Source organism: Montipora capricornis, chromosome 1 (genome assembly GCF_036669925.1).
Source record: "Montipora capricornis isolate CH-2021 chromosome 1, ASM3666992v2, whole genome shotgun sequence".
NCBI classification, from domain to species: Eukaryota; Metazoa; Cnidaria; class Anthozoa; order Scleractinia; family Acroporidae; genus Montipora; species Montipora capricornis.
This window is the reverse complement of record NC_090883.1, coordinates 49,443,378-49,470,761: the sequence shown is the minus strand read 5'-3', so window position 1 is coordinate 49,470,761 and position 27,384 is coordinate 49,443,378. Positions and strand designations below refer to the sequence as shown.

At 39.8% G+C, this 27,384-nt stretch overlaps 1 protein-coding gene across 2 annotated transcripts; it reads right to left on the bottom strand.

The window, feature by feature from the left end:
* Window positions 1-254: 254 nt before the first annotated feature.
* LOC138047031 (collagen alpha-1(V) chain-like) lies at window positions 255-27,384 on the bottom strand. Of its 2 annotated transcripts, XM_068893721.1 has the most exons (19): window positions 27,209-27,384; window positions 26,275-26,304; window positions 25,953-25,988; window positions 22,314-22,716; window positions 20,049-20,103; window positions 19,554-19,624; window positions 17,851-17,972; window positions 17,297-17,455; window positions 16,142-16,223; window positions 15,395-15,612; window positions 14,011-14,085; window positions 12,901-13,262; window positions 11,507-12,082; window positions 9,916-10,085; window positions 9,296-9,466; window positions 7,794-8,100; window positions 6,934-7,128; window positions 4,778-4,866; window positions 255-4,693 (listed from the first exon to the last, which is right to left on the bottom strand). In XM_068893721.1, exons 1-19 carry the CDS (start codon window positions 27,231-27,233, stop codon window positions 4,651-4,653), a joined length of 3,189 nt encoding a protein of 1,062 aa, XP_068749822.1. In that variant the 5' UTR covers window positions 27,234-27,384; the 3' UTR covers window positions 255-4,650. The 2 variants fall into 2 exon arrangements, with proteins under 2 accessions (XP_068749822.1, XP_068749827.1); XM_068893726.1 differs by lacking the exon at window positions 25,953-25,988.

Here is a 27,384-nt window from a genome sequence, read left to right as displayed (position 1 = left end):
AATTGGTCTCATTAGCACGAAGACAGAAGAATAATTGACTCGCCCCCATTTATGAATACGCCCTATATCTAGTTCATGTAAATTATGTTGGCCTTCAGAAGAATACCGAATTTATTGCGTCTCAAAGATAGCCAAGCACGACCAAACAAAATTGGGTTAGACAACAGAATGGCAAATCAAATCACAACCTAACATTGTCATTACAATATCCACGAGAAGGCGAACCCTTCTTCACAACCCTTTCGAAAACAGCATAAATGTGCAATAAGCCTTTTATTAACTTCCTCCTTTTAACCTTTTAAGTCGTTACGAAAAACTCAAAAACATTTTTTTCTTTAGACGAGCAGCCTTGACACGATAAGTGAACGACACGAACTAGAATTCATAAAAGCCATTGGTATAATTACAACAGATAGAAGCAAAAACCTGTCTTAAGATGGCTTGATCCAATAAGAGAAGTCCCAGGGAGTCCACAAGACTAGCTTCATTCCTGGTGTTTCAAGCTTTCAGAAGTGTTTCCGTATAAAGTGATCTAAACGTCCAACGTCCATTTGAAGTTTCAATGGCTAGTTTTCATTTTCCCCAAAGCTAGCATTGTTTTCGCTGATCCAAGTTCTTGGTATTATCTTTCGCATATTTAAATCTTGACTGAAATGCCTTGGTGACGCTGATCTCAAAGTTTGGCATAATCTTCTTAGTTCACAAACACATTTGTACAAGTAAAACAAAAACACAAGACGGCACAACACAAAACCTGGCACATTTCAAAATTTGATTTAAATAAACCAAAAATGTTTTATTGATTAAAATAAATGCAAATGTGGGAAACGAAGAACTTAAATTGCCAAGGCGTGGACAAAACAGGAATTAATTAGAAGTTTGAACTATTCTAAACTGTTCGAGGCTTAAACAGAATGGTGATTGCCTTAAGCCAAAAATAAAGTGTATGATTTTGTTAAAACTATATTGCGTATGTCTAGCCTTCACGGGATTCCACATCATTCGAACTTTTGTCTTGGAAGCAATTGGAGTGAAAACGATGGTGCCCGCAAAGGGCGATTCCCACGATCGTTCAAAAGTATCATAAAACAAAACCTTTTATCTTAAAGGCGTTCACGTGGGAGACTTCAAGCAGGAAACAAGACCTCTGCTCTGCCTCAACCTCTACTTTCGCCAGCTACTGAACTCGCTTGGCCTTCTCCAATACTGAATGCGTTATGCTTGCATAACACTAAATTTGATTCTGATCACATGTGCAGCCTGATGACCGCTGGAGCAAAAGAACTGGAAGAGTGCTCTGTTCCACGAGTTCACTAAAACCCCTGTTGAGAATGCTACTCTTCCGCTTTTCTGTCAATCATTTTGGGATTAAATATTTCTAATGATCCTTTTGTCTATACATTTTGGCCCTCCTTTCAGGTTTATCCCATATCGTTGACGAATCTATGTTTAGTATAACTGTAAATTCGACGCATCGCCTCGATTAGCTTTCATCCCATGATTTGTTTTTATAACAATGCAGTCCTAACTATCTAAAAATTCAAAGTACGATATATATATATATTTTTTTTTACAAAAATGCTTTTTGCATTAAACACCAACATTGGAAACTTCTTAACCATAAATGCAAGCTAATTAGGGTTTCACCTCCTGCATTTTCGCCACATATAATACAATGCAATTACCATTTCACAGAGCTCAAAAGGAACTTTCTTTTTTGATACATGAAATAAGAAAAGATGAAAAAGAAGAATAGGTACAGAGACGTAAAAATGCCTATCACAAATTACTATTGCAAAATAAAGGCCAGTGGCATTTTTTAAAGTGCCCCTGTAACCGAAAAATCAATTCTTATTTTTCTTTGGATTTCAAAACTATGTCAACTAAACACTAAGCGACCAAAGTTTTAAGCCTTGATTTAAAAAAGACAGCTTTTTATCTCCATTACTAACTTTAAGATCTTGAGTGCGCTGGTTCGAGGAAAAAATGACATCAAAGGCTCCCTAGCAGTACGGGAGTCTTGGGCTTTCAGACTTTTAAACTGGCGTTTTGCATATATAACGAGCTGCATTCACACGCTGAAATTTTAAGCTAGTGAGCCTTTGACGTCACTTTTCCCTGGATCTAACCCTCTGAGGTCCAATCTGCCGAGGAGTAACGTGAGAAACGGCGGACCGTGAAATCCAAAACTTAAACTCAAAGTAAACAACCTCTGGATAAAAATCAAAGCTCAAAATTTTGCCAATCTGCTTTTAAGCAAACCCACTTTCAAAATCAGAAGAAAAAAAGGAATTGATTTTTTTTTATCACAGGGGCACTTTAAAGGTATCAAACGAGAGTACATGTACCTCCTGTCTTTACAATTGATACCGAAAGTAATAGCTTTGAAATTGTCGCCAAGATCAGAAACGATTTTCCTTTTTTGGAGCTCTATTCCATTCAATTATGATAGCGCGCTTCTCCCATCAAAATGTGGGACTAGTGCTACTATGACCAAAAATCTTTTTTTTTTTCCTTTCAAAACTATGTTAACGAAATGACCCAAAGGTCCGCCATTACTGAGAGAGCTGGATCGAGGAGAAAATGACGTCAGAATCACCACTTTAAGAATGCGACGCGTGAGTACGCGGTTGAATTAATAAGCAGCACGGGCGTTTTGGGCTTTCAGACTTTTAAACTTGTGTTTTGAATATATAATAAGGGGCATTTACACACTGAAAATTTAAGCTGTGAGTCAATGACGTCATCCAACCCTCTGAGGATCGGTCAGTTTTGAATGCGAGTAATGGCGGACCAGCAAATCCAAAACTCACACTCATCCTTTGGATAAAAATCAAAGCTCAAATTTTTTTCAGACAGGTGTTAAGCAAACACACTTTCCAAATCCGAAGAAAAAACAAGAAGTGACTTATTTATCACAGTAGCACTTTAAAATATCGCGTAATTGTCCGAAGATCCGTCAAACGTCCTTTTGAGCAATGTAAAACGGGTATTAAACTGCTACAGCTCTCGCTGTGCTCTGAATTAAAAAGGTCACAAAATACCGTTGAAGGACGAGTTGACACTATCCAAATTTCTGTTTAAAAAATGATTCTACAAACTAAAACAATCTTGTTTTTGAAGGCGTCTGTCTTTCCTGCGATCACTCAAAAACAAATCCGTTGACCTTAGGGGCATTTTAATTGTGATGAGCAAAACCCTAAAACGAGGGTCATCCCGGTTCATTATATTTTCTGTATTTAGTTTACAACACAAAGCTTGCAGTGGGTTCTAGCAATAGGATCTTATCTGCTGAGCTGATAGCTAAAAAAAATCATAACGCTGGGATAATCCTCCGAAACCCCCCCTCCCCCAAACCTTACCCTGGCAATCCAACCATCTTCCAAGCCCTAAGAATTCCCTCTCTCCGTGAAAACAGCCCCTCAAACATCAATAGTTTTCCCTTCAATACTGGATTGCCAATTGCATATGAGAGGGGGAGGCCACCATTTTACGGTGACTAACTTCCCTTTTTGTTGCTATCTTTTGTAACTCACCATATTCTACTAGCAAATAGAACGAAGTCTCGTGCACATTTTGTTAAAGGCAAAACCCAAATTTACGAGAAATAGTTTTCCTTGCAGTGCTCACGTGCAAATTTCGGATGAAAGTGAGAAAACGTTCATGCGTAACGCAGAGACGTACCATAAACGCTTAGCTAGTAACTTGAAGGGTTTAAAAAGCACTATGACTGTATGAGAATAGTACAACGCTAAATCACGGGGAGCCCGGCGACCTGAATGATGCTAAATGCTTTCACCATGCGATATGAAACATCGTGAAATGCTTTATATACAGTAAAACGCCAGCTGTCATCATAATGAATAAGACAATGATTTTGAGCTTTTTGTAACAGAAAGAGGCCATTTCCGATTTCATGTCCGCCTCCTCTTCAGAGCGAGTCTAAGTGCGAAGTTTTTCTTATGAAACTTAGCCTTCATTCATATGCAAAGTAGAACTAATTACCATCACAAAAACTTCGCACTTAGACTCGCTTTGAAGAGGAGGCAGACATGAACTCAGAAATGGCCTATTACTTTCCCCTTGCCCCAGTCCCCCTGCTCTTAAAAACAGTCATAATTTATCAAAAATTATTATTCTCTTTGTTTGACAATAGCACTTTAAAATTCAGAAACAATTTCATGGCAAGCGGCTTTTCTCTTTCCTCCTTTCGTGTAAGAAATGAACTATAGCAACTCTAGAAAACTTTCCCACCGGTATAAGCAAAACTTAACAGGCCCGCGGTATTTGCCGCTCGATTAGCCTGAAGCTAAAGAAGAGAATGCAACTTGCCTAAAAGGCAAAAGAGCTTTGCATACAGAGCTTCCTCTCCTTAACTCGTATGTTACGTCATCGTTGTCACGTTGACGCCAAAAACGATAGATCTCTCACTAGCTTCTCGTGTTTTAACCACCAATATGGCGACGATGACGTCACAAGTTAACCATGCGTTTGGAGATTTCTGGTCACGTGATTGTAAATGAGGAATACGTAAGACACAAAGATTTCGGGTTCAATATTTGCCTAAGTGCCAGGTTTTATGAACATAAATAAAACAACATAAAACACACACAAACCACAAAACAAAGCTCCAGTTTTTGATTCTGAAAATCACAGGAAGTCAACTGTCACTTGGCTGTCGTCGACGACGGTCCTGCGACAGAAACAACACTGCCTTGTTGATGACAAACTCACCAAAAAACACTACAGAGTGTCAAGATAACGAATGACAACATACCTGTGAAATTTTCGACGACAAGCCAACGCGTGATCGTTCTTCTCAAAGGTAACCAAAGCCTTGTGCTTTGTTGTGGACATTTTCAGTTGCTGTAAACAAAAAGAACGGTGTGAGGACCAAAAAGGGAGATTTTTTTCAATGGAGATTCGGGGGTACTCGGAAAAACCGATGACTCTCCGATTACCAGTTCGGATGCTCTACTACTGAGCTATAGCGGGATCGTGGGAGCCGAAGGCCATTAAACTAGGTTCATATGACACTCTGGAACTCGAATTTTCTCCTAGTTTCTAATGGATGCAATTTCAACAAACGTATGTGTACATATATCATTCTCACATTTGCTCACTTAGGTGGTTGGTCGGCGCATCTCACATATAGCTGTAGGCTTTAAGGTGACAGCGCGATGCAGTTGTGAGCGATGCTATCATTCGTTATTTGATTTGTAACGGCGTGATGCAGTTATAATTCTAGTCAGCTACTACAGCAACTACAGGAACTACTAGTATTACAGGAAAAACCGGTACTACAGTAACTATAGCTACTACAGGAACTACCAGTACTACAGCCACTACAGCACCTACCGGTACTACAGAAACTACCAGTAATACAGCAACTACCGGTGCTACCGCAACTACAGCAACTAAAGGAACTACCAGTACTACAGCAACTACTGGTATTACAGGAAAAACCGGTACTACAGCAATTACAGCTACTATAGCTACTTCTGGTACTACATTAACTACAGCTACTAGAGCACTATACTGTACCTCAGCAACTACAGCAACCACCGGTACGTTAGCAACTGCTACAGAACCTAGAGGCGCTACATCAATTATAGCTACTACAGCAACTAGTGTTACTACATAGTTTCGACAGTTGCTACCGGTATTTATGGTTCATCGCAGGTACTATACAGCTACTACCTGCACTGCTTCTGTCATAGGTAATGCATTTCTTAATGTAATTCTATAATGCTCGGGGCATCATACATAGGCTTACACCAAGTACCGACCATCTGTTTTTGAGTGGGATTTCCCCACACTTTGTCAGCACCAGCGATATTTCTTTCTTTATTTATTTCTATACGAGAGCCAAGTGTTTGTCAGGTGGTCTCTATTAGGAAGAGAGAGGACCCTGGGAATGAGTGTTTGGCACAAGTGTGTGGCGGCCATTACTCTTCTCGGCTGTTGTCATTTGGCGAATTTCGACTTTAGTTTTCTCGATTAATTTACAATGTAAGGTGAAGTCGTATAAGCGAAGAAAAGTTGAGTGAAGTACTTGTAAACACTTTGAAATAAATTTGAGTTTTTGTTTTTCTCACACAAAACGAGTTAAGTTTGAACATATGTTACTTAGTAAGTTTTACTACCCTTCAACTTACATCTATCGTGAGCTTTCACAGAGCAAAACTGACAATTTATTTTTGGGAGTAGATTAGGTTTTAAGACCTAATTTTAAACCCCGCACTGCTGGGTATTTATTTTAGTGCGTAAACACTCCCTTACTGTTTGCATATGCAAGAAATTCTTGGATGTATAAGGAACAATCGTACAAAATTCCACTTCTCGGACAGAACTGTCTGCAATTGCACATTGAAAGTATGTCACAAATTGCGTCGATCCTATGTAAATCCCGCAAAAAAATTGCGCAGAAAATACAATTCTAGTAAATAGTGTTTCGCCACGCAGTCTGCAACTGTCGAAGAAAATTTATACTTGAATGATTTCATAACTTCTAACTCCCGTTTATTGCTACGATTACGAACAACCGAAGTTTCACGGACACATATAACATAATGACAAAGTCCAGTATTATCCTGCAGATTTACGATTAGAAATTTGAGGTTCCCTATTTTAACTACGATTTGTTGACAGGTTGCTTGACGGCACCAGTTTCTGTAGATTCGCAAGTTAAAAAAAGAATGCCTCCAAACTCCCTGTCAAAAATTTTCACATTTACTAGTAATGTTAAAACAGAGATAGTCTTCTTTTTCCATTCCGAACGGAAGAGTGGAGATTCCTTACCATTTGCTAAATTTTCCAGTTTCCAGTCTCTCATCAGCCGAAAACAATTGGAAATGCGCAATGACTTTTAGGCGAATGTGGGCATTTAAACGTCATAATAACGCATTGCCCCGAACGGGCAGAGTCCATTACCTGTATTGGTCCTATCCCTTGCAGAAGTTCCTTCAATCTGTTGGGAGTTATGGCCTCGGGTAATGAGCCAATCACGACGCGGTTAGATGGTTTACCACTGCTTGATGCTTTGGTCACAACAACTCGACTGGACTTGGAGTCTGGTGTCGAGGTAGCCGCCTTTGTCTTGCTTTCAGATGGGCCAACCACAATCCGCTTTTAAATTACAAAAAAGAAAACAAAGAACGGATTGGCGATGTGGCCTAAAAGCCTATAGGTCATATAATAAATGCTTGTTGACACAACGTTTGCTTTTAAATCACGTGATCAGTAGCCATATTTTCCTTTGCCTTTTGGCATAACAACAGAGCTCACTTAAATGACAATAAATAGTAGAGACTTAGCATCAAGTTTGCGGCTAAATTTAGTCATACACAAAACGCATCATCTCGAGGCTCTGGGGAATACAATTAAAGATTTGTATGAGTTTATTCCCAAAAGACTCGAGATGACGTCTTTTGTTGGGGAAGGAACTTTAATACATCGAAAGTGGGCTATTCTGTCCTTTTTTGTCCATCCATTCATCTCTTAGGCTTTGTTGCAGTTCTCTTGATCTACAGTTTTTAGAGGCTGTGATCTTTCTTTGTATTTTATAGATATCTTGAGTGCCATTAAATTTCTCATAGTCGGGTTACACAGCCCCCTTAATTCTTTGATCGTTTTCAGTGACAGCATGGTTTTTTTTCGTCAGGCAATTTTTAGAAACCATAACTAGTCCCCAGTCCTCTTCTTGTCCCCAACACAGCGAATTGATCACAAGCTGCCGTTTCGCGAGTGAGTCCTCGCTGTGAATCAAAATGTGTAGATTTTCTGTCACCAACCTTAGAGGAACTGTTTTCCGAATGCCTTGATTCCCTTCCCTCTCGTCGATGCGATGTCCGATCTCTGCTGCGACTTCTTCGGTGGCTTTCTTTAGGTTTTTCTTTTTCCCTTGTCCTGTCCCTCTCTCTTTCTTTGGGTTTCTCGCGTTCCGATCTTTCTCGCTCACGCTCCCTCTCGCGTGGTCTCTCGTGGCGTGTTTCACGCGAGTCCCGCTGTTCCCGCGCTTCTCGTTCTCTTTCGCGAGGTTTCTCCCTCTCACTCCTCTCGCGGCTTCTGTAAGATTCTTTGTTCCTGTCTGGCCTTTCCCTGTGATTAACAAAAAAAAATTGACCACTTCCAAAGTGCGCGAAATATTTTTGACTTGCTTAATTACGTGCGTTTCTCTTTTTTAAGGTTTGTTAAACTAAAATAAAAATATGGGACTGACAGTTCATAGAAGCGAAATGGGTGTGAGCCTCCCAAAAGCCACACAACTGCACCCTTCAATCTAACAGTCTGACAGTGGTCTTACCCATCACTGTCCTTGTCATGCAAGGGTAAAATTTACGATAAAAAATATACATCGTAACATGAAAGTCATAAATTGGAACTGCCGATATGGATCAGTTTTCTAACAGAAAGATCATCGCTAAGAAAGCAATTCATACAGTTGCAAAGAAGCCTAGAACATGACTAGAACACTCCACCACCGGGCTAATGACCGATGTCATATCCTACAACGTAAAAGCCCGAATGGAACAATTGTCATACGTCTTAACCTCTGAACTGTTACAATTTTACCATACAACTGGAGGTTGCTTCAATTTTAACAAAACCGACATTGATTGAGCCAATCAGAACGTTTGAAGAGCAGTATCCGGGGTTGAAAATTCTATATACAGTCGAAGCTCTCATAAGCAACCACCCAAGGAATTTGAAAAACGGGGTTGTAACTAGAGGTGGTCGCTTTCGAGAATGGGCTCTCGTAAGCGACCAAAATTATAAACAATAGGGAGATAACGGTCGGGAACTTCTTTGCTGTTATTCACATCTGCCAAAATATCCTTACAAGGCATTCCCAGCCAAAACATTCAAAGTCCCCCTTGAAGAGCGAGGCTACCCTAAGTAGCTTTAAAACGGAGTATTACATTAGTGGTTGTAAATACAGGTGGTCGCTTACGAGAGTGGTGGCAGTGAGAGCTTCGACTGTATTCAATTTAACAAATTGATGTCAGTTTTTCATGCGACTGTCCTGTTATTCATCATGAATTTCGTCATAACATTGTCAAAGCCTTTGAACAAAAACGAGGCTGGTGTTCATCTTGTTTCACACAAACCCCATTGCTTTTCTTATGTAAATCATGTTGTTGTAATGCTATTTGCAAAAGAAAAGCAGTGAGGTTTGTTTCAAAACAATGTCAACTCAAGCCTGGCTTTTATTCAAAGGACTGCTAATTGAGCACAGAACTGCATGTAAAATTGGTTTATTGACAGCACTCTCTGAAATCCTGAATGTACAAACCTTGGCCTTTCTCGTTCTCTGTCCCTGTTTCTCTCTGGTCTCTCCCTGTCTCTTCGGCTTTCCGCTGTTCGTCTCGAATGTGAGGCTGGTTTTGTTGTTCGAACAGGTGATCTTGGCTGCGGTGTTCGCGGTGAAACTGACCTTGAAAATGACCTCGATCGGGTCGATGACCTGACAAACAATTTAAGCATCTTAAATCAGCGACTCACGTGACCAACGACACAAGCTTTTTTTATGACAGAGTATGTATAAAATGTCACAATTGTTCAAGATGGCCAGGGAAATTCGAATGTGAAAATAGTCCAATGTGAAAACTCATTTTTTTTTTGTCAATAAAAACTGTTGTATCTTGGGCCTCTTGTACATTGCCATATTTGGGCATGCCCATATACGGAGGTACTCGTGTGAAGCTTTCGGGGTGAGCTATTAAATTGCGTTGTGTTCTTGTGTTCAACGTGCACGCGTTTTCATAGTTTCTCGAGTAGTTATTAACTACAAAATATTACACACTGCTTTGAAAAAATTTCAAGCCTTCTTGGTTCCAAACCTTATTTCATTCAGTTTAACATTTTCTCTTGGTAGGAGTGGAGCTTCCCTTTACTTTACGCGATCCGAATTACCTTGATCGTGAGCGAGATAAAGATAATGATCGTGAGCGGCTCCATGATCTATCTGGTGATCTTGAGTAGGATCGTGAAGGAGACCTGGACGGTGATCTCGAAGCGCTGCTGAAGTCACTGCCAGCGCTGTCGGCACTGTAACGTCTACGATGCTTCTTCGATTTGTGGGTCTGTAAATTACAGAGATAAAAACAATCTTTCAGATTGGCTCAGCTCGTTGAGAATCGGACTACTGCACGGGAAGTCAAAGAACTCCGGCCGGACCGACAATCAGGGTCTTGAAATAACTGAGGAGAAAGTGCTGCCTTTGTAATGACACCTGCAAATGGTTAGACTCTTGGTTTTCTCCGATAAGGACAATAAACAGGGAGGCCCCGGTCTCACAACCCTACAATGTGCATAACTCTGCGGGACGTAAAAGAACCCAAACACCATTGGCAAAGAGTAAGGAATGGAGTTCCAGGTGTTGTAGATCGTCCTGTGTGGTATAGCTATCTAGTAAAGTGCATTCTGATTTAGGAGTATCCAGATCCAATAGACCATTTTCGAATTTTCACGGCTGGACTGGATCTAGCATAAAAGGGAGGCTAATGCGGGCAAACTTTTTAAATGCAAATTAATTTGTCCGCATTAGCCTCCATTTCATGCTAGATCCAGTCCAACCGTTAGAATACGAAACTGGCCTTTTGACCCTATGCAAAAATGGCTGCCTTTAAATTATTCTTTTGTTCATATTCAAAATAGCCCAACTAACCTTGTTCGCGATAACAAATTTTTGTCTCAAAAACGAGGTTAGTTGGGCTATTTTGAATATGAACAAACGAATAATTTAAGGGCAGCCATTTTTGCAAAGGGTCTATTAAAGCATCGAAGCATTTCGTTCCATTAGTTATCGTATAAGCCGTTCTCGGAATTAGAGCCATCGTGTAATGTAGTCTCGAAACAATATAACGAGTTTGTCGAATTAGTTCAAGTTGCTTGTCATCTTCTAGCCTACGTAGCTGGCGGAATTGTTGGCAAGTGAGGCAAATAGCGAGCAGCAAAGCCGCGTGGAGAATGGGAGGGAGGGGCTCTCGTTAATTTGCCTTCCGCCAGTTACGCAGGCTAGGCATCTTCAATACCAAATATTTATGGGGGCTACACACTGTGACCATCTTTTTAGGCAGGCCAACGTGTGGATCTACGCCTTGAGAAATCTTACCAAAAGTAGAGTCAACCCAGGTGATATTCAAGTGAAGCTATGATCTTCGCATTTATGAACGCAATTTTAGCAACTGCGTAGAGAAGCCTGGAAAATTCAGGACTTCAACGGGGTTTAAACCTGTGACCTCGCGATGTCGGTGCGACGTTCTCACCAATTACGCTATGAAGGCACTGACGTTAAGAGCTGGTCATTTGTGGATTCAAGTGTTCCCGTGATGAATGAATCAATGAACGAAATGATACATATTGTATGCTTTTGCTCCCTAAGGAGAATGTGTTGATCTCAAATGAAAAAAAAAGTTGGCTTTTGCTACAAGTGTAGGTTGAAGTTGACCCGGTAAAAATAAACGTTTTTATCTTTGTGAATTGCATGCTAAATTCTACTAACCTTTGCATGCTTATCCAAACCAAATGCAGCTGCATACCCTGGTGCTCGCTGCTGCTGCATAAGTTGTTGCCATTCTGCACTATACATAGCAGCATAATCGTAAGGAAACTGTGCACCATAGGGAAACTGCTGCCTTGCAGCGGCAGCTGCAGCAGCCATGTTAACACCTGAAGCGGCAGCAGCTGCTGCAGCAGCTGCTCCAATGGCATTATATCCAACTGGTGGAGCAGCAGCCCTCATTGCGGCATTGGCTGCTTCCATGTTGGGTACTGTCACCCGATGACCTATTACAATCCTTTCTGGCTCAGACATCGGGACATCGGCATTCGGGTGCATTCCAGGAGGTCGCATCCCAGGTTGCATGGCTCCTGAGTGCATGGAGCCTCCACTGGGTAATGCTGGAGAGGGCATTCCTGGTGTGGCACCTCTCTGAGGCATACCTGGGTGTTGCTGACCAGGTAATGGACTGGGCCCTCCTCCTGTACTGCTATGAGGTCCTGCACTTGGTCCACTTGGAGCAGGGCCACGCATGGGACCATGTGGTGACATCATATTTGGTGCCCCCAGGGGAGTTCCCTACGAAAATAAAGGAGAAATATTTATGAATTTATTCTATCCTTATGTTAACAAAAAAAATTTGGGGCTAGTGATGTAAAACGTTTTTTGGTTCCCACAAAAAAGAGCATTCTGATATTGCCCTATGACTGACACAATTTAATTATTTTAATTGACTCCATACTTGACCTCTGCACTGGTTCTCAAACATCAAAGATATCACATCTTTATTTCATATTGCTTACTAGCTTGTAGTAGCTAGTTTCTACAACCATTTGCCCTACAAACCATGATGTAACTAACACAAAGGACAGACCAAAATTCCCAGGAACTCTGTGTCCTATTTTCTGCAAATAGTGTGTGGGTTCTTTTACATATAACAGGGTTAGAAACAAAAGGGTTGTGAGATGAAGCTTACAATAGGCCATTTCCGAGTTCAAGTCTTCCTCCTCTTCAAAGCGAGTCTACGTGCAAAGTTTTTGTGATGGTAATTAGTTCTACTTTGCATATGAATGAAAACTAATTTTCACAAGAAAAACTTCGCACTTAGACTCGCTTTGAAGAAGAGGCGAACATGAACTCGGAAATGACCTATTTATAGTCCTTATCCAAGTAGGTCTACCAGAGAGTCTAACCAATTGCAGATATTATGACAAAGGTAGCAATTCCACCCCATTTACATATTTAATCGTTGTCCAAAGCACAACCAACTGATTCCACTCATCAGCAGTCAATCTCATCACTATGATTCAATTCACAACCCCGACTAAGTATCCAAGTAAAGGAAGAACGATAAAATGATCCTGTGGCAAATGGAGATTAACTGTTAAAAGACGTACCCTAGACTGTTGATGTTGATGTCCTCCAGGACCCATTCCATGCTGTTGTCTCATTTCACCCTCTGGAAAATGACCAGATCCAGGTCTAGGACCTTGGGATTGTCCAGGACCTGATAATGGGCCAGAACCTCCTGGGCCCATTGGTCGTGGGCCATGATCAGGGCCCATTCCAGGCCTGGGACTTTGTTCTGATTGTGGTCCTCTTGCTGGGGGTGGGCCTCTGGGACCAAAATCTCCTGCTCCAGGGCCTGGTGGAAAGGCACCTTCTGGGCGTGGTGGTCCCTGCTGGGGAACAGGCATACGGGGCCCTGGCATGTCTGGTCTTGGGGGGCCTGGATGTGGGCCTCTCATTGGGGGTGGACCTGTGGTGGAATGTAAAAGCAAACTGTAATTTGTCCTGCTTCAAACAATAGAAAAGATGAGTTGGAAAAGAGCCAGGTCAGAATATAGAAGTAGGATTTTGCCCACAAATGGTCATTTCCAATAACTTGCCATGTTAAGACATCTTTATTTGTGATAAAAGCCACTTCAGTTAGTTTACCTATTATATTTCTTCTTAGGGCACGAGCAATATCAATCAATTTGAGCTTTCTCTAAGCTCCATTTGAGTGTCTTTAATTTGGCTTTAGTTTGAAACGGTGTATTGTTTAAAATGATGATAAAGACAAGACCATGACCAACATGAAAATTTCCTTTGTCAAATAATTATGTGGGCTTAAGGACGTGATATCCCATTCAGAAAAACAGACAAATAGCAGGAGAGTCAAGCACAAGCACAAGCACTGTGGTTTCCCAAGTGCATCTCATAAGAGATTTTTAAAAAAATCACCTCTGCAAGTTCGTCAAGGCTTATCCAGCACAATGAAAAAGAAAAAAATGTCATATGATGTCATGTAACAAGAATAGATGGAAACTTGTAAATACTGTTAAGTCTGAACCTTTTGCGTCCCTATTTCCACTTTACAAGTATTGCTCATTTACCTGACGCTAGCACTCAATCACAACTACTCATTACAAATATCCTCATTACAATGACAGAACCAAGCTTCAAGCAGCATTATGTGTATCTCAGCCAGTGGAGTGTACATGTAGCTATGATCAGACACTCACCTTCAGGTATCCCTCTTCCACCAGGCGGTGGTCTAAAATGAGGGTTAATATGAATGTTCTTGCCTTGAGGTGGCCCTGAAAAAAACATCACAACAAGATTACTTTTTTTTTTCACTTCCTAAGAGTGACAGTGCCAGTGACAAAATTTCCAGATTTTACTCTGGCTAATGCCAAATGATTTTAGTCATCAATGGAGGCCAGTTTGAACAAGGAAGAAAGGGTTAATTAAACAGCTTTTCAATTCTTGAGACCCACTCATGCATTCAATTATAATAACAACACATTGAAACTGTTCGTCAAAGCGCTTTTTTGTCTCTGTGGTCTGACGAAGTAAGTGTAAGTCTGAATGAAAAGCACACTAAGAATTTTGGATTTGGAGATGTTGGTTTGCACTGTTCACTTCCCTGTCTGGTTCAGTTTTCACGCAACAGCAGACTTTTGGACTAGGCATCTATTGTGTTTGCTTACTATGGCCCTTATGGTCACTTTTTTGCCACTGAATCTGGGTTATTTATTTATTTATTTCGCCATACAACAAACAAAATAATAATAATAATTACAAGATAATAAAATAAGTTACTAAAGAACAATCACTACAATGGATAACACACATTGACTAAGACATAATCGTAATGGGCCTCCAGAAACCACTGGGCTTATACAAGGGAGGCCTCCTTACTAAACGAGACGCATGCATTAGATCGATGGAAAAAAGTGACTACGACTATAATGTAATTATATCTATGGATTAAATAAAAAATGATGTAGTCGTCTTTTAAGACAAAATAGAGTTTCAGATTGCTTAATATCATTTGGTAGCGAATTCCAAATTTTTCGACCGTGAAAAAGTATAGAAAAGAATTTAGCGTTAGTTCCAACAAAAATAAGGACAAACATCTGTACCCCTTCCGGTGTTATAAGACTGCACGAGATTATTAGTAACAAATAAATTGAGAAATTTGACCAATATTTGGGTTTGACCAATATTTGATATGCTTTTGCCATTTTGGATGATTTTGAGAGGTTTGAGGCCTACACCCCTCTTATACAGCATAAAATTATGTAAATTAAAGAAAAATGCATCTTTTACTTTCTGGGGAGGGGTCTGTGTGAGTTTGGCACTCAAGAACAAACAAGTTGATAAATAAATTAACCATGGTAAATTAACCATGGTAACAAAGAGCTGTAAATTATTGATGTTTTGAGCCTTAGCCCTTCATCAAAGTACGAATAGGGATGATGCTCAAAACATCAGCTAACAAATCTCTCTTATAATGGTTAAATTACCGTTATCAACCCATTTCATAAAACCCATTTTTGTGTTCAACTCCTAACCAACACAAAACCACCCGCAGTTTGTTTAGAAACTTATCCCTCCACTTACTTGGTGGCCCAGGCATGTGACCATCAGGAGGGCCGGGCATATGGCCTGGATGCGGACCATTCGGGCCCATTGGAAATCGAGGTCTTGGACCAAAACCAGGACCGTGATCTGGTCCAGGTCCCATTCCTGGTCTGGGACCATGCATGAAAGGATCTGGTCCTCTCGGAGGGAATGGTGGGCGCATCCCTGGACGCATCATATCTGGTGGAAGTGGTCCCCTAGGAGAAATACAGTGACATGACTGCTTGAAGAGCTAAGGCTGACGCGGTGCTAATTCCAGGGAACTGCTCGTTGAAAACGTTTTTATGATTAAGACTGAAGCTGCAAACTTATGTGAGAGAAGGCTGATACAGAAATTTCAGACAGAAAAATTGCAGCTCCAAAGGCAGTTCACAGTGACTTTTTCCTTTATACTCCTCAAGAATAGTGATAGAAACCATTTTCTGAGGGAAAGATCATTGCTATAGCTTTTGGAAGCAAGTTATGTTGGAAATAATCCAGGATAATAGAATTTTTTGAATAAACAGAGCAAAGACTTGGCCTCAAATACTGTAATACAATTTTTGGGTCAGATGCTAATTCACTGCTTTTGAGATTATACAAGCAAGGTTTCTTTATCTAAGAGTAGACAAACAAGCCAGACGTTAGACAAAGGACAGTTATACTAGTTGGCACTCAGACACTGCAAGGCAGTGAGTTTAACCAACTCATGATGATGTCTTTATAGTTAAAGTAGTTATCGCATACATCATTGGTCCACCTCTCCCACGACCCCTTCCATGGTCTCTTCTGTTCCAGTTTCTGTCATCTTGCTTTCTAAAGTCTCTCTCTAATAAACCAAAAAGACAGCACAGTCAAAGGTCTGTAACGACAATATCAGATCAGCTGCTTGTGGGATGCAATGAAGAAAACCCACAAAAGCCTTGTGTTTGGTAGCACGAGTGAATTTTAAGACTGGCATGTGTGGTCCCTGGATAGGTACAGTACATGTATTTATTTCTGGATTTGCCTGTCTATTCTCTATTTTCAAATTCGCCATATTGGCATCTTGCCTTTATAATGCAGTGCAGTATGAATCACTGCTATAATGCAGTTGGGCACCACACGTAGACCGTAATCTAAACATCCATAGTTCTTTTGTTGTGACTTATTAATTTTATGTACAGACAACAAAATTTGCATTTTCCAACAACTTTCATTTCAATAGGCATGACTCCAGTTTAAGTATAGATAAGTATAATGAACAACGTAGTAATCATAATTATGGTCGAATGAACAATAACAAAGTCTGACAACTCTTTAAATGATTACTAATGTGTATTGGCCGAATTTCTTCACATACCTGACCTTTTGAACCGAAATGAAAAAAAGTGTGTTTACAGTTTGATGTTTTTGTTTCTCTGCCATGCTGTGAGCTGGAAGTGACCAAAAGAAGAAGCGATTGAAGTCACTGAACACCTGTATGAGGTTGGCCCGGCCACTTACTTACAATTCAAGATAGCAACAAAACAAGTGAATGTGAACAGCACAGGATACAGTGGACAATTTTAGCTTTCTTTTGAAGGAAGCTTACATCATATTGAATATGTATTATTGCTGCAAAATTGAGCATGAAGTTACTATGCCATCTAAAGATTTACGGATAAGAAGCAACACCAAGATTGCTTGTCACGAGCCAATTGTCATGACCAGAATAGCCCGTGACATACAATCAAGAAGCTGGCGGAACTCCAGCAGAACTCCGGACGTCGTCGGGTTGTTTTGAAACCACTCTGCAGATGTAGATACCTTTCTGCCATGCTGGCCATGAGAGTAGAAATTGGAGCAGATTTTTTACATCAAATGTGATTAGAGATTGAAATTGTGCTAATGTGATATGCAATCATTCATTCTCCAACTTACTATGCTCATATTTTTCAATCTTATGCTGTTGTTCCTTGGGTCGTTCAGACTTGAACCGCTGTCTATTCTTCTTCTCCTCATCTTCACTGTCACTGTCATTCTTGATCTTCTCTTTACTTGCAGACACTGGCAATGGCTCCTTTTTCACTTCAACTGCACCTTATGGATATCATTATGAATATCATTATGTTACAATGTACAGAGCAGGGCCCCAAACACTGGGAATGCTGTTGAGGGTGCAGGGATGGTAAAACAAGCACTCTTAACAAGAGTTATTTCATTTGAATAGGTTTACTTTTCATGCATAGAGCTACTTGAGGTAGTTGGAAATTATATTTCATTCGAATCTTTTCAGTTCGACAATATATTCGATATCAAATGATAGCAAGTGATTCACCTCAGAATTGTTCATTTCCTTTTTCATACGGAACAATCGCCATCAAAAACCCAGCTGGAAATCGCCTCAGACTCAGCCAGCACTTAACTTTAACCCTAATCTGAACTCCATCATCATTTTAGAAATCCTGGCAAACCAAAACTCTGTGAAAACTAACCTTTTTGTGGCGTTTTCTTGGTTTCAGTGGATCCCTCTGATAAGCTTTTGATCTCCTTATCAATATCATCAAGCTCATCATCTCCGTGTATACTAACAGCATCTAAATCGACATTATTTGCCCTGCAAAATGATAACAACAAAGCATGTTTTGTGGTGTAATAATGTTGTTCTTTCAATTTCAACCGAAAGAACTGTGCAGATGCCAATACTGAAAAACTGCATTCAACATTTTTTGTCAAGTCAAGCCCAAGTTAACTTCTAAGCCTATATTAAGAGCAATATGACTTAAGCAGACAAATAAAAACTAGTGATGGTTTTTGTGAAAAACTATGTAAAACTTCTAAAATATGACAGAGACAATATTAGGTGCAATTTAGTGCCTTAAACCCACAGACCCCTGGGTCTAACACCAGACAATTTTACTCATCAACGAGGGCTCCACTCAAAAACTGTCGCCTTTAAGGTCTCGGTAAAGGAAAATTATTTTGTTCTGTATAGGGTAAAACTATAAATCATAATTATTAGAGCTAATACAATGTAGATTGAAATATTTGAATAAAGTTTTAGTTTTTTTGGAATTTAGTACATGTAATATTGCATTTTAGTTTTGAGGCCTCAAACTCAGAGCAACCGAGTCTGCTGCAAAAGCTCCTGCCACAGATGAATACACTCCAATACAATGAGGAATTCTTGAAATGTTACTTATTGCAGGAAATATCACGCATCCAAGGGCGCTTTCCTTTTGTCAGAGCCGGCCGACCAGACCAGTCAGCTTGCAAATCCCTAGTATTCTTCCGAGGAAAATATATCATCTTTGAAGCATGTTAATTTGAAGACCTTGTAGAGTTAGTGCTGCCAAATGCCTTATCTGGCCAGTCAGTTCTGTCAAATGGAAAGCGCCTTACATGTACGTCAAAACTCTCATCTCATAATTAATTTGGGCAGAAAAAATGCCATAAATTCAGTCTCCGGAGACAAACAAAAAATTGCTCACAGTATTTGAGGTTGTACAATCATCTATTAGAACTGAAAATTTGGAAGCAATATCTTAAAACCCGTCAGGGCAGGAGGTGCGAGAAATTGTAATTTTGGCGTCAAAATAAATCCCTAGAAAATCGAGCTTAAAGATTTCATGTGCAGTTCACGGTCTGCTGAATAACTCCGCCCCCTACTTGAAAGCCAATTATGCTGAGCCAATCAGCATCTGGGCACATACTAAGGTAGCAGATTGCACATGAAGGCTGTCAACTGATGCCCGATCCTTTCAAGTGTGATTGACATAATACATCAAACATTTTTCCCGAGCAGATTATGGCGGGAAACAAAGGAAAGCAATTTTAGTTGTTTTAAAATTAAGTTTTCGGATTTTTTTTCTGGAAAATACACTTCACAGCCCCCTGATTCAAGATTTGCAAAAACAAGAAATTTGAGGGAGACACCCAAATTTACCTTTACCCTACCGAGCCCTTCAATTTAACCCATTTTACTCTGTCTGATGTCATTCGAGTCAATGGGTTAACCCTTTGACATCTAAAGCAGCCAGACTTAGTATTTTACTCTGCCCAACGCCACGCAATTTTACTTGTCAATGCAGAACCCCCAGGAGTCAATGTGTTTAAACTGGATAAGATTCAACATGATAATCAAAGTGAAAAAGACACTACCATTTTGCATCACTGAAGCCCTTTGTACAAAACTTACCCTTCCTCGTCATCACTTTTCAACAGCTTTTCTTCATCAACATCTTCCAAGTCATCTTCTGATTTTCTTGGCTGAAAAGTAATCAGTTTTTCTCGTTAGCATATCTTGCAACATTTAGTTTCTATTATTAACCAAGAGTAAACAATGTCCAGGCCATGCAGCTATTACTCTTTTTTAAAGTGGAAAGGACACTGTATATCTATTTTGGGGGTAAGGAGGTCAATGGGCTAGCAATCTCTACCTACACACAAAATTTATGTCTCTCTTTTAACCCACTGACCCCGGGGAGTGAGATTGCATAGATTTTACTCTGTCTAATGCAATTCGGTTTTACTTGTCACTGGGTTAACCACTCCTACATACATCCACTCCCAGGAGTGACACTAGGAGTGCCACTAGATTTTACACTGTCTAACGCCAGCTGATTTTGCTCGTCAAATGGGTGCCGTTCAGGAGTCGGTGGGTTACTGTAACTACTCTGCATGCTGTACGTACCTTCTTTGCAGCTGGTCCTGGTGTTTCTACTTCACTCTTTTTCGAGACCTCTTGTCTATCAAAACAAAAAAAAGGGCTAATTCTTAAAGAGAGCTTGCAGCTTCCCTTTGATGAAGTCAAAGAACATAGTTTTTGAGCTACATTTTTTGAATTACACCTATTTTCCACTTCACTCATTCACTAAAATAATGATAAACACAAGCATCAAACACAACATACATGCAGTCTGGCTCATAATGGACCAAATGTATAAATTGCGGCCCAAAAATTGTTCTTTTGTTTACGTGCTAATTAGACTCAATTGCCTCGTTTGTACAAAAGAAATGTTGCTTGAGAACGAGGCTAGTGAGTCTAATTAGCACATAGGCAAAAGAATACATTTTTGGCCTCCGTTTATGCATTCGTTCTATTATTCCCTGACGGAAACAGTGATTTAGCCATTCAAGTCGTCTACATGTATTTTGATACAAAAATACAAACTTTTGCATACATGTATTTTGTCAGCCATCCATCAAAGAGGTTTTTTGTGACTTTTTCACAAAACTCTGGAGCCTTTAACATACTGCTTGTTGTGCAGTTTATTATATTTTTCACAGTAAGTCTGGCATGTCCTCTTCCACAAGAGAATTTCAAGAATGAGAGGTAGCCAGCCGGTGTGTATGTTCTGTCCTTTAATGTGTGGTTCCAGAAAATATCCATACCCCCACCACGGAAGACTTTTTGATTTGCACCCCCTCTCCCCCCAGGATTTTCCATTCCAGCCCTCCCCTCAGGAATTTCCAGAATTTTTTTACTTATAAAAACGAAAGTGAATTAGTTATGTAATTGCGGTAGAATTTTATTACAACAGTGTAAACATTAAGGTTAACTTTTAGAAAAATATAACGCTTTGTTAAGCTCATTATCCAGCTAAACTTTTAGCTTGTGCGCTATCAACTTTGCAAAGCTTAAACATTTGGTTTGCACGTCGACTGTTTCACGTTTTTGTGCGAACTTCGATGAGAACATTTCACTCGCTTAAACAACTTCGCAAACCATAGTAAATAAAACAGAAACTTACAAGGTTCCTTTGTCTACACATTTTGTCAGTTTCTTCAGGTTCATTCTTTAATATTTAGGGATCACACATGTTGATGCGGTAGGTTTCGTGAACGTCGTCACAAAGGCGATTGTTTTACGAAGAATATTATTGACGCCAAAATAATCCATCATATTTGTAAACTTTGATATGGCGATTTATGTGCAGTCTTCAAATTTACTGACTCTCCAGCAGTCCTTCTCGCCGGTAAATGACACAGCCTCACTGTTGCTTGCCTTTGAGCCACGGATGGAATCGAGAGGGCGACTGTTACTGTTTTCGGCACGATTTACTTCCTCCAATGAGTAGTCAAACTCCTGTTTTAGAATTTCCAGTTTGACATAATGAACTGAACCTCAACAATCGTTTCCCAAGGCCGCAATAAATATTGCGTTTACTCAAAGAAGAGAAAACTTGACTCCCGGTTCCTGTCCATGGTCTAAATGCCACCCACAAAAAAGAAAAAGTCGTTGCACGCAAGCGTTGAGATGGTGGGTACTTGCGTCTTATCGCATTTTCAATGAGTTACTACCCCCAGTAAAACATAAATCCTATCAAAAATGTGTTTACTGCATGTGAAGGTAGCGAAAAGTGATACTCAAGTGAACAGAAGTGTTGGTTGGATGAAAAAGAGACAAACGCAAGTGTTGGTTGGACGAAAAAGACAAAGCTGGAAGTCTGGGGACGAGACTCCAGTTGAGACCGCCATTTTAAATGTTTTGAATCCGTCCCAAATGAAAGACACATTGTTCTTAGCTTCGGGAGATTGTAGCGCTAGCTAACTCAAAGAAAAACGGAAACATTGAAGCTAATAGTATTAACTTTATGTCAAAACTGACTTTGTTTCAAAACATCGTCCGATAGTGTGTTTTGTGCTTCAGATCGATCGTATGTTGCTTTCAATGTTTTGTATGTGGTTCGTGACCCTTTGGAAAAGTACTTTCCCATGAAGCACCCCTACCCCTTGGAAATTACTGCCCTTTAACCCCCCCCCCCCCCCCAAATCTCCCTCGGAATTTCCAATGGTCTTCTGTGGTGGGGGTATGGATATTTTCTGGAACCACACAATACCCATTAACTGTCACTGTTGCTGCTTAAAATGTTCAAGGAGAGTTTGAATATCATGAAACTGTCTTGTCACATCGTAGTAGTTGCAAAAGAATATGAGAAGAATAATAGTTGCTCACTTCACATTGGTGGTTTCCACTTTTGAGGGTTTGGACTCCTTAGGACTTTCCTTGCTCTGTTGCCGCTGAGGGAGCTGCTTCCCAGGTCTCCTTCCCCTGTTTCTATCACCCCACATGTGAGGGCCATCTGGCTCTCCCATTGGCATCCTAGGTCGCATGTGTCCTGGTGGCATTCCCATTGGACCCGGTGGACCATGAGGTCCAGGCATGTGACCACGCATCATGGGCCCGGGGGGTCCACGTGGATGAGGTCCTGGGGGCCCCATCATCATAGGACCAGGGTGTCTGGGCATGTGTCCACCTGGTGGCATGCGAGGTCCATGTGGACCTCCGGGACCAAACGGAGGAAACGGATGTGGACCGTGATGTCTGAAAGGTGGTGCAGGACCCCGCATTCCGTGTTCTGTAGGACAATAAAGTTGTATTACTAAATGTGAACTTTAACTTGAATCTGTATGGATAAGCCATGATAGGGAAAGCTAGAAAAAAGGGTGCAGATATGTCCAGAATAATAATTTTTGTTGCATTTAATAATCTCCAAGCTAACTTTAACATCAGTTTAGTCTAGAAATACATGCAATAAATGTCAGTGCCCCCTTCAGTACAGCAGCACTCTAGTGTTGCAAATATATGGCTGAACCTTTAACTTAATGGAACAGTCTGTGACGTTTATTAAAATTAAGCAAGCTCCTTAATACATATACTTGCAATCCCACACATACATGAAGAGAGAGAGATGTGGGGAGGACATTAAACAAAGTGTACTGTCCTTGCACGGTTAGTGTACACTCTTAGCAAAAATATTACAGTGCGTTTGACAAAACTTCGACAGGTGGTTTGCAAAGTTCATTTTAAATTCCCAAAGTTCGCTTTGAACTTGAGAATCTCATTACACAACTGTCAATTAAACATCAAACTTTGAAATGAACTTGGGAATTTTGTGCTAAGGTTTGTGGGAATGTGGCAAAGTAATTTCCCCACTGCTCTCTGCTGTTGTTTTGAAATGAGTGCCTTCACCATGCAAGGAAAGGCAATTCCAAGTTTTGCTTGGCAGAAAATTATTGAAACCTGGTTGGAATGGAAAGGACCATCTCAAATAGGACAGGAACTGAGACTTCCAAAACAAACCGTTACCAACATTGTTGATGATTTCGTTCGTAGAGGAAATATTGAAGCCAACAAAGGAAAAAACAAAACTTGATCAGCACAAGCTGATGATGCGGATACAGGACTGTTATATTGAGTTTTGTAAAACCACAAAGCCCAGAATTTACTGCAGTAAAATCCAAAAAGAACTGGTAGAGGATGACATTTGTTTGCCTGAAAATGACACGTAGACGTTGCATGCGTTGATCAGCCTCATTCTGAAGGAATTATCAACTCTTGAAAATGAAAATAAACGGTAATTAAAACACATTCTCTATTTAGCAGCTTACGCAGCTACTGATGGACAATGTATTTTTTTGACAAGTCTTAGGTGGTGAGGACTACAGTGGGACTAACCAATCAAAATTCCTAATCTCAACTTTGCCCCATCCCCACAAAGTATGGCACTAAATTCCCAAGTTTGTTTCAAAGTTTGCCATTTGATTGACAGTTACGTAATGAAATGCCCAAGTTCAAAACGAACTTTGGGAATTTCCAACGAACTCCGCAAACCACCTGTCCAAAGTTTTGTGAAAAGCACTGTAACGATGTTCCATGACCCCACAATGTTTGTGGTGAAACCTCTTAATGGGCAAACAAGAATCCACCAACATAAGGACCTATTTTCACATTCCTTTATTCTTTCTCCGTTTACATGAAGAAACACCATTGTAATTAAAATAATACAATTGAAAAGAAAATACCTAATTTAACAAAACACTTTGACAATACTCTTTCAGCAAGTACTGTCTCTGATGCATCGTTTGCTTTTTTATGCATTTACCAGTAACCTCCATTCCCATCCCCATATTAGCCCTCCTCCCTCCCAACTCTATCAAGTAATTTTTCCTCAAAAAGTCTTCGTGTTCTTCTTTTAGTATCTGCCATTTTGAACGCTTTACTTTAATACAATGTATGCACATTACCCACTTGCATACCCTTTGATTGACATGGCGGTTTTTTTTGGAGTTTCAGCCCGACTTCAAAAAAGCTGTTGCATTACAACAGATTTTTTGGATTGGACTGATTTTCATTTCCATGAATCGGTTCTTCATCAAAATACATGCAAGATTTGGGCTCCGACAAATCGTACCACCGGCCTTAACACAACAGGTTCCCACAGGCTGCGCAAATAAAGTAATATATCTACATGTACTTCAAGTCAAGATTTTCAATTTCTGACAAGAGAATGTAATATACAATGCGAATCTTCAGGTTACAAGTAATTTTATCACCATTAATCAATCACCACAAAGAATTTTTGTAAACCTAGAACAGAGAAATAATAATTTACTGTAGTTTCTTGGTTATAAGGCACAGCATTTTTTCTCAAAGAAATTGCTTGTTGACCCCAAATGTGATCTAAACTCAAGGTGCGTTGTATAGCCGAGTATCTTCTTGCAACAAAACTTGTGCAGGGATGGGTTCTTCCATCCTTTGCCACCATCTTGTATGTTTAACTCGTCCTAGTCTTCCCCTTACTGTGATCCCAAAATGGTGGCCTCACACCAATGTCCATAATAATGGCCTTCAATTCTTAGCATTGTACATTGTACAACAAAAAGACCCTCAAGAAAGTACTAATAACAGCAGGATTGAAGGTTTTCTCTAACTTCTAGTTGAATTTCCTTCTGCCATTGTTCTTAACTTAAACTACATTGTACATGTATAATCTTCAGTTGAGAGCATAACTAGCGATGAGTTGTACCATATTCCTCTATTTGAGATACGTCTTATAACCCAGGATTTTGATGAGATTTTCAGTTTGTGACATAAATGCCGTCAAGTTTGAAAGTTAAAGGTGCATCTCATGACTGCGTCCGCCTTGTATCTGAAATACTACCATAGGTACATGTAGTATATTGCATTACAGACTTCGCCACTCTCTTAAAGACAACAACAGAACCCTCCAACCATCATACACAGTGGATACCTCATAGAAAATTATTCCCTTGTTTCAGATCCGGGAACTGGTGTAAACCATGCTAATAATCATAGCAAGACACATTCAGTACCAGGCAAAAATAACTTGAAAGTCCCTTTCGTGTATGGAATATCAGTATAATTTTTTAACCTTGCTTTCAAGGGGAATCAGGAAATAATTTGGGTATTTCCCTAAGGAGAAATTAAATGAAAATTAATCTTGAAGGGAGATGATGATCAGAATTTGAAGGAATGATAGTGAGCCTTGTTCAGTATTTTGAAAAATTTACTATCTTTCCTTAATTTGTCTGCTTAACTGAATGTACTGCAGGATTTAAGGTTTACAAAAACAGTGCAGAAGTTCCTCTCCTGACTACATGCATGGTATACTTTTCCATAAATCCAAACATGTACGAATGATCATAAATCCTTCAGTTCTGTGAATCCAGAGAGTCACATTACAGTAAGTAGAAAAGGATTAAGTCTCTTTTGAAACAAGACTTCTGATCATTTGGCACTATTCTTAATAATCAATCCTTGTTCAGATTCCAATTTGGACTATCAACTTACTTTTGCCTGGTACTCTATCCATCGGTAAAAACGAACCTGAAAAACATCCAATGTTCATCTGATCATAAGTGACAGGTTACATGTAATTTGACTTTCTTTCAACCATGATTTAATAATTTAAACTTCCTATGAATAAAGATTGATCTGAGTATTATCAACGTAACCCTCTTTTTTAGATTACCTAAGGAAACCCATTTAAGTCTTATGCTCTTTTGGCCATCCAGGGTCACACATATATGTACCTGTTCTAAAGTACAATGATACTAACTTGTGTAATTATGAATGATAATCAAAGATCACTATTAATTATAACAACACTTACCAAAATCTACTCCAAGACTTCCTAGTTCATCTATTTTTGAAACAAAACGTAAAATAAGTTTCGATGCAAATAACTACATGTATCATCCATGCAAAGTTGAATCACTACACATCAAAGCTGCAACTTTGCAAGCACAAATAAGCAGTAACAGAAGTTTTTGCAATATTCTTTGACTGCCGGGGAGGAAGTGTTTTTTATTGGTCCGCATGTAAATAATGATTGCCATTCTTCTATGACACTGTACATGTACCATACATTGTTACTCCAAATAGGAAACCGGCTGATAAAAATGTTTGAGATTCTTCTGCCGTTGATTCTGTGCTTAAGTTATTATGTACGGTTCAATTCCGTCAGTGCTCCTCTGCTCTGGGACAATTCTGGAAATTCAAGAATTCTCTCATTTTGGTGGCCGAACCCTGTACCCACAGCACACAAAGAATGAAAAACCATAACCAACCCATATTGCCAACTAAATATACCAGCACATTGATTTCCAAAATTTGAACCATTCCTTGCCTTGAATAACATTTCCATACTTTTCTTAGGACTTAAAAATTTTTCATTCTCTTGTAAGCATGAGATGTGAGTGACACCTTGGAAACTGCTGTAGGCGGGAGCAGTTATCAAAACAATCCATCTGGGCAAATTAAATCAATTCAACTTAAGAAGTTTCGATATATTTGAACATCTTTTAAGTCTCTTTCTCATGCACGGCGATTCCACGCTCGCTACAGAACAACCAATCGTCAAGATGCAAATTATTTAGAGAACTGCATCGTAAAATTATCCTAAAACTAAACTGTTTCTATTGGCGTCGTAAGATCATTCAATTCCATTTAAAAAACAAAAAGGTGGTTCATAAGAATCTTATAAAACTGTCCCACTGTCGACGGACCACGAGGGAGTGCAAAGCTTCGTTGATTTCAAAACTTACCTTCGTGTATTTCTGAAAAATCCATGGTCTAGATTGACAGAACGACACGAATTTTACAACTACGCTCCAAGCATTTCAATATCTTTCAAAAACGAAAGCTTGGGGGCTGCGATGGGTGCAAATTCGACCGCTGGTTTTGGCTTTCACGTCAAAAAAAGCACCGCCATTTTCCCTTA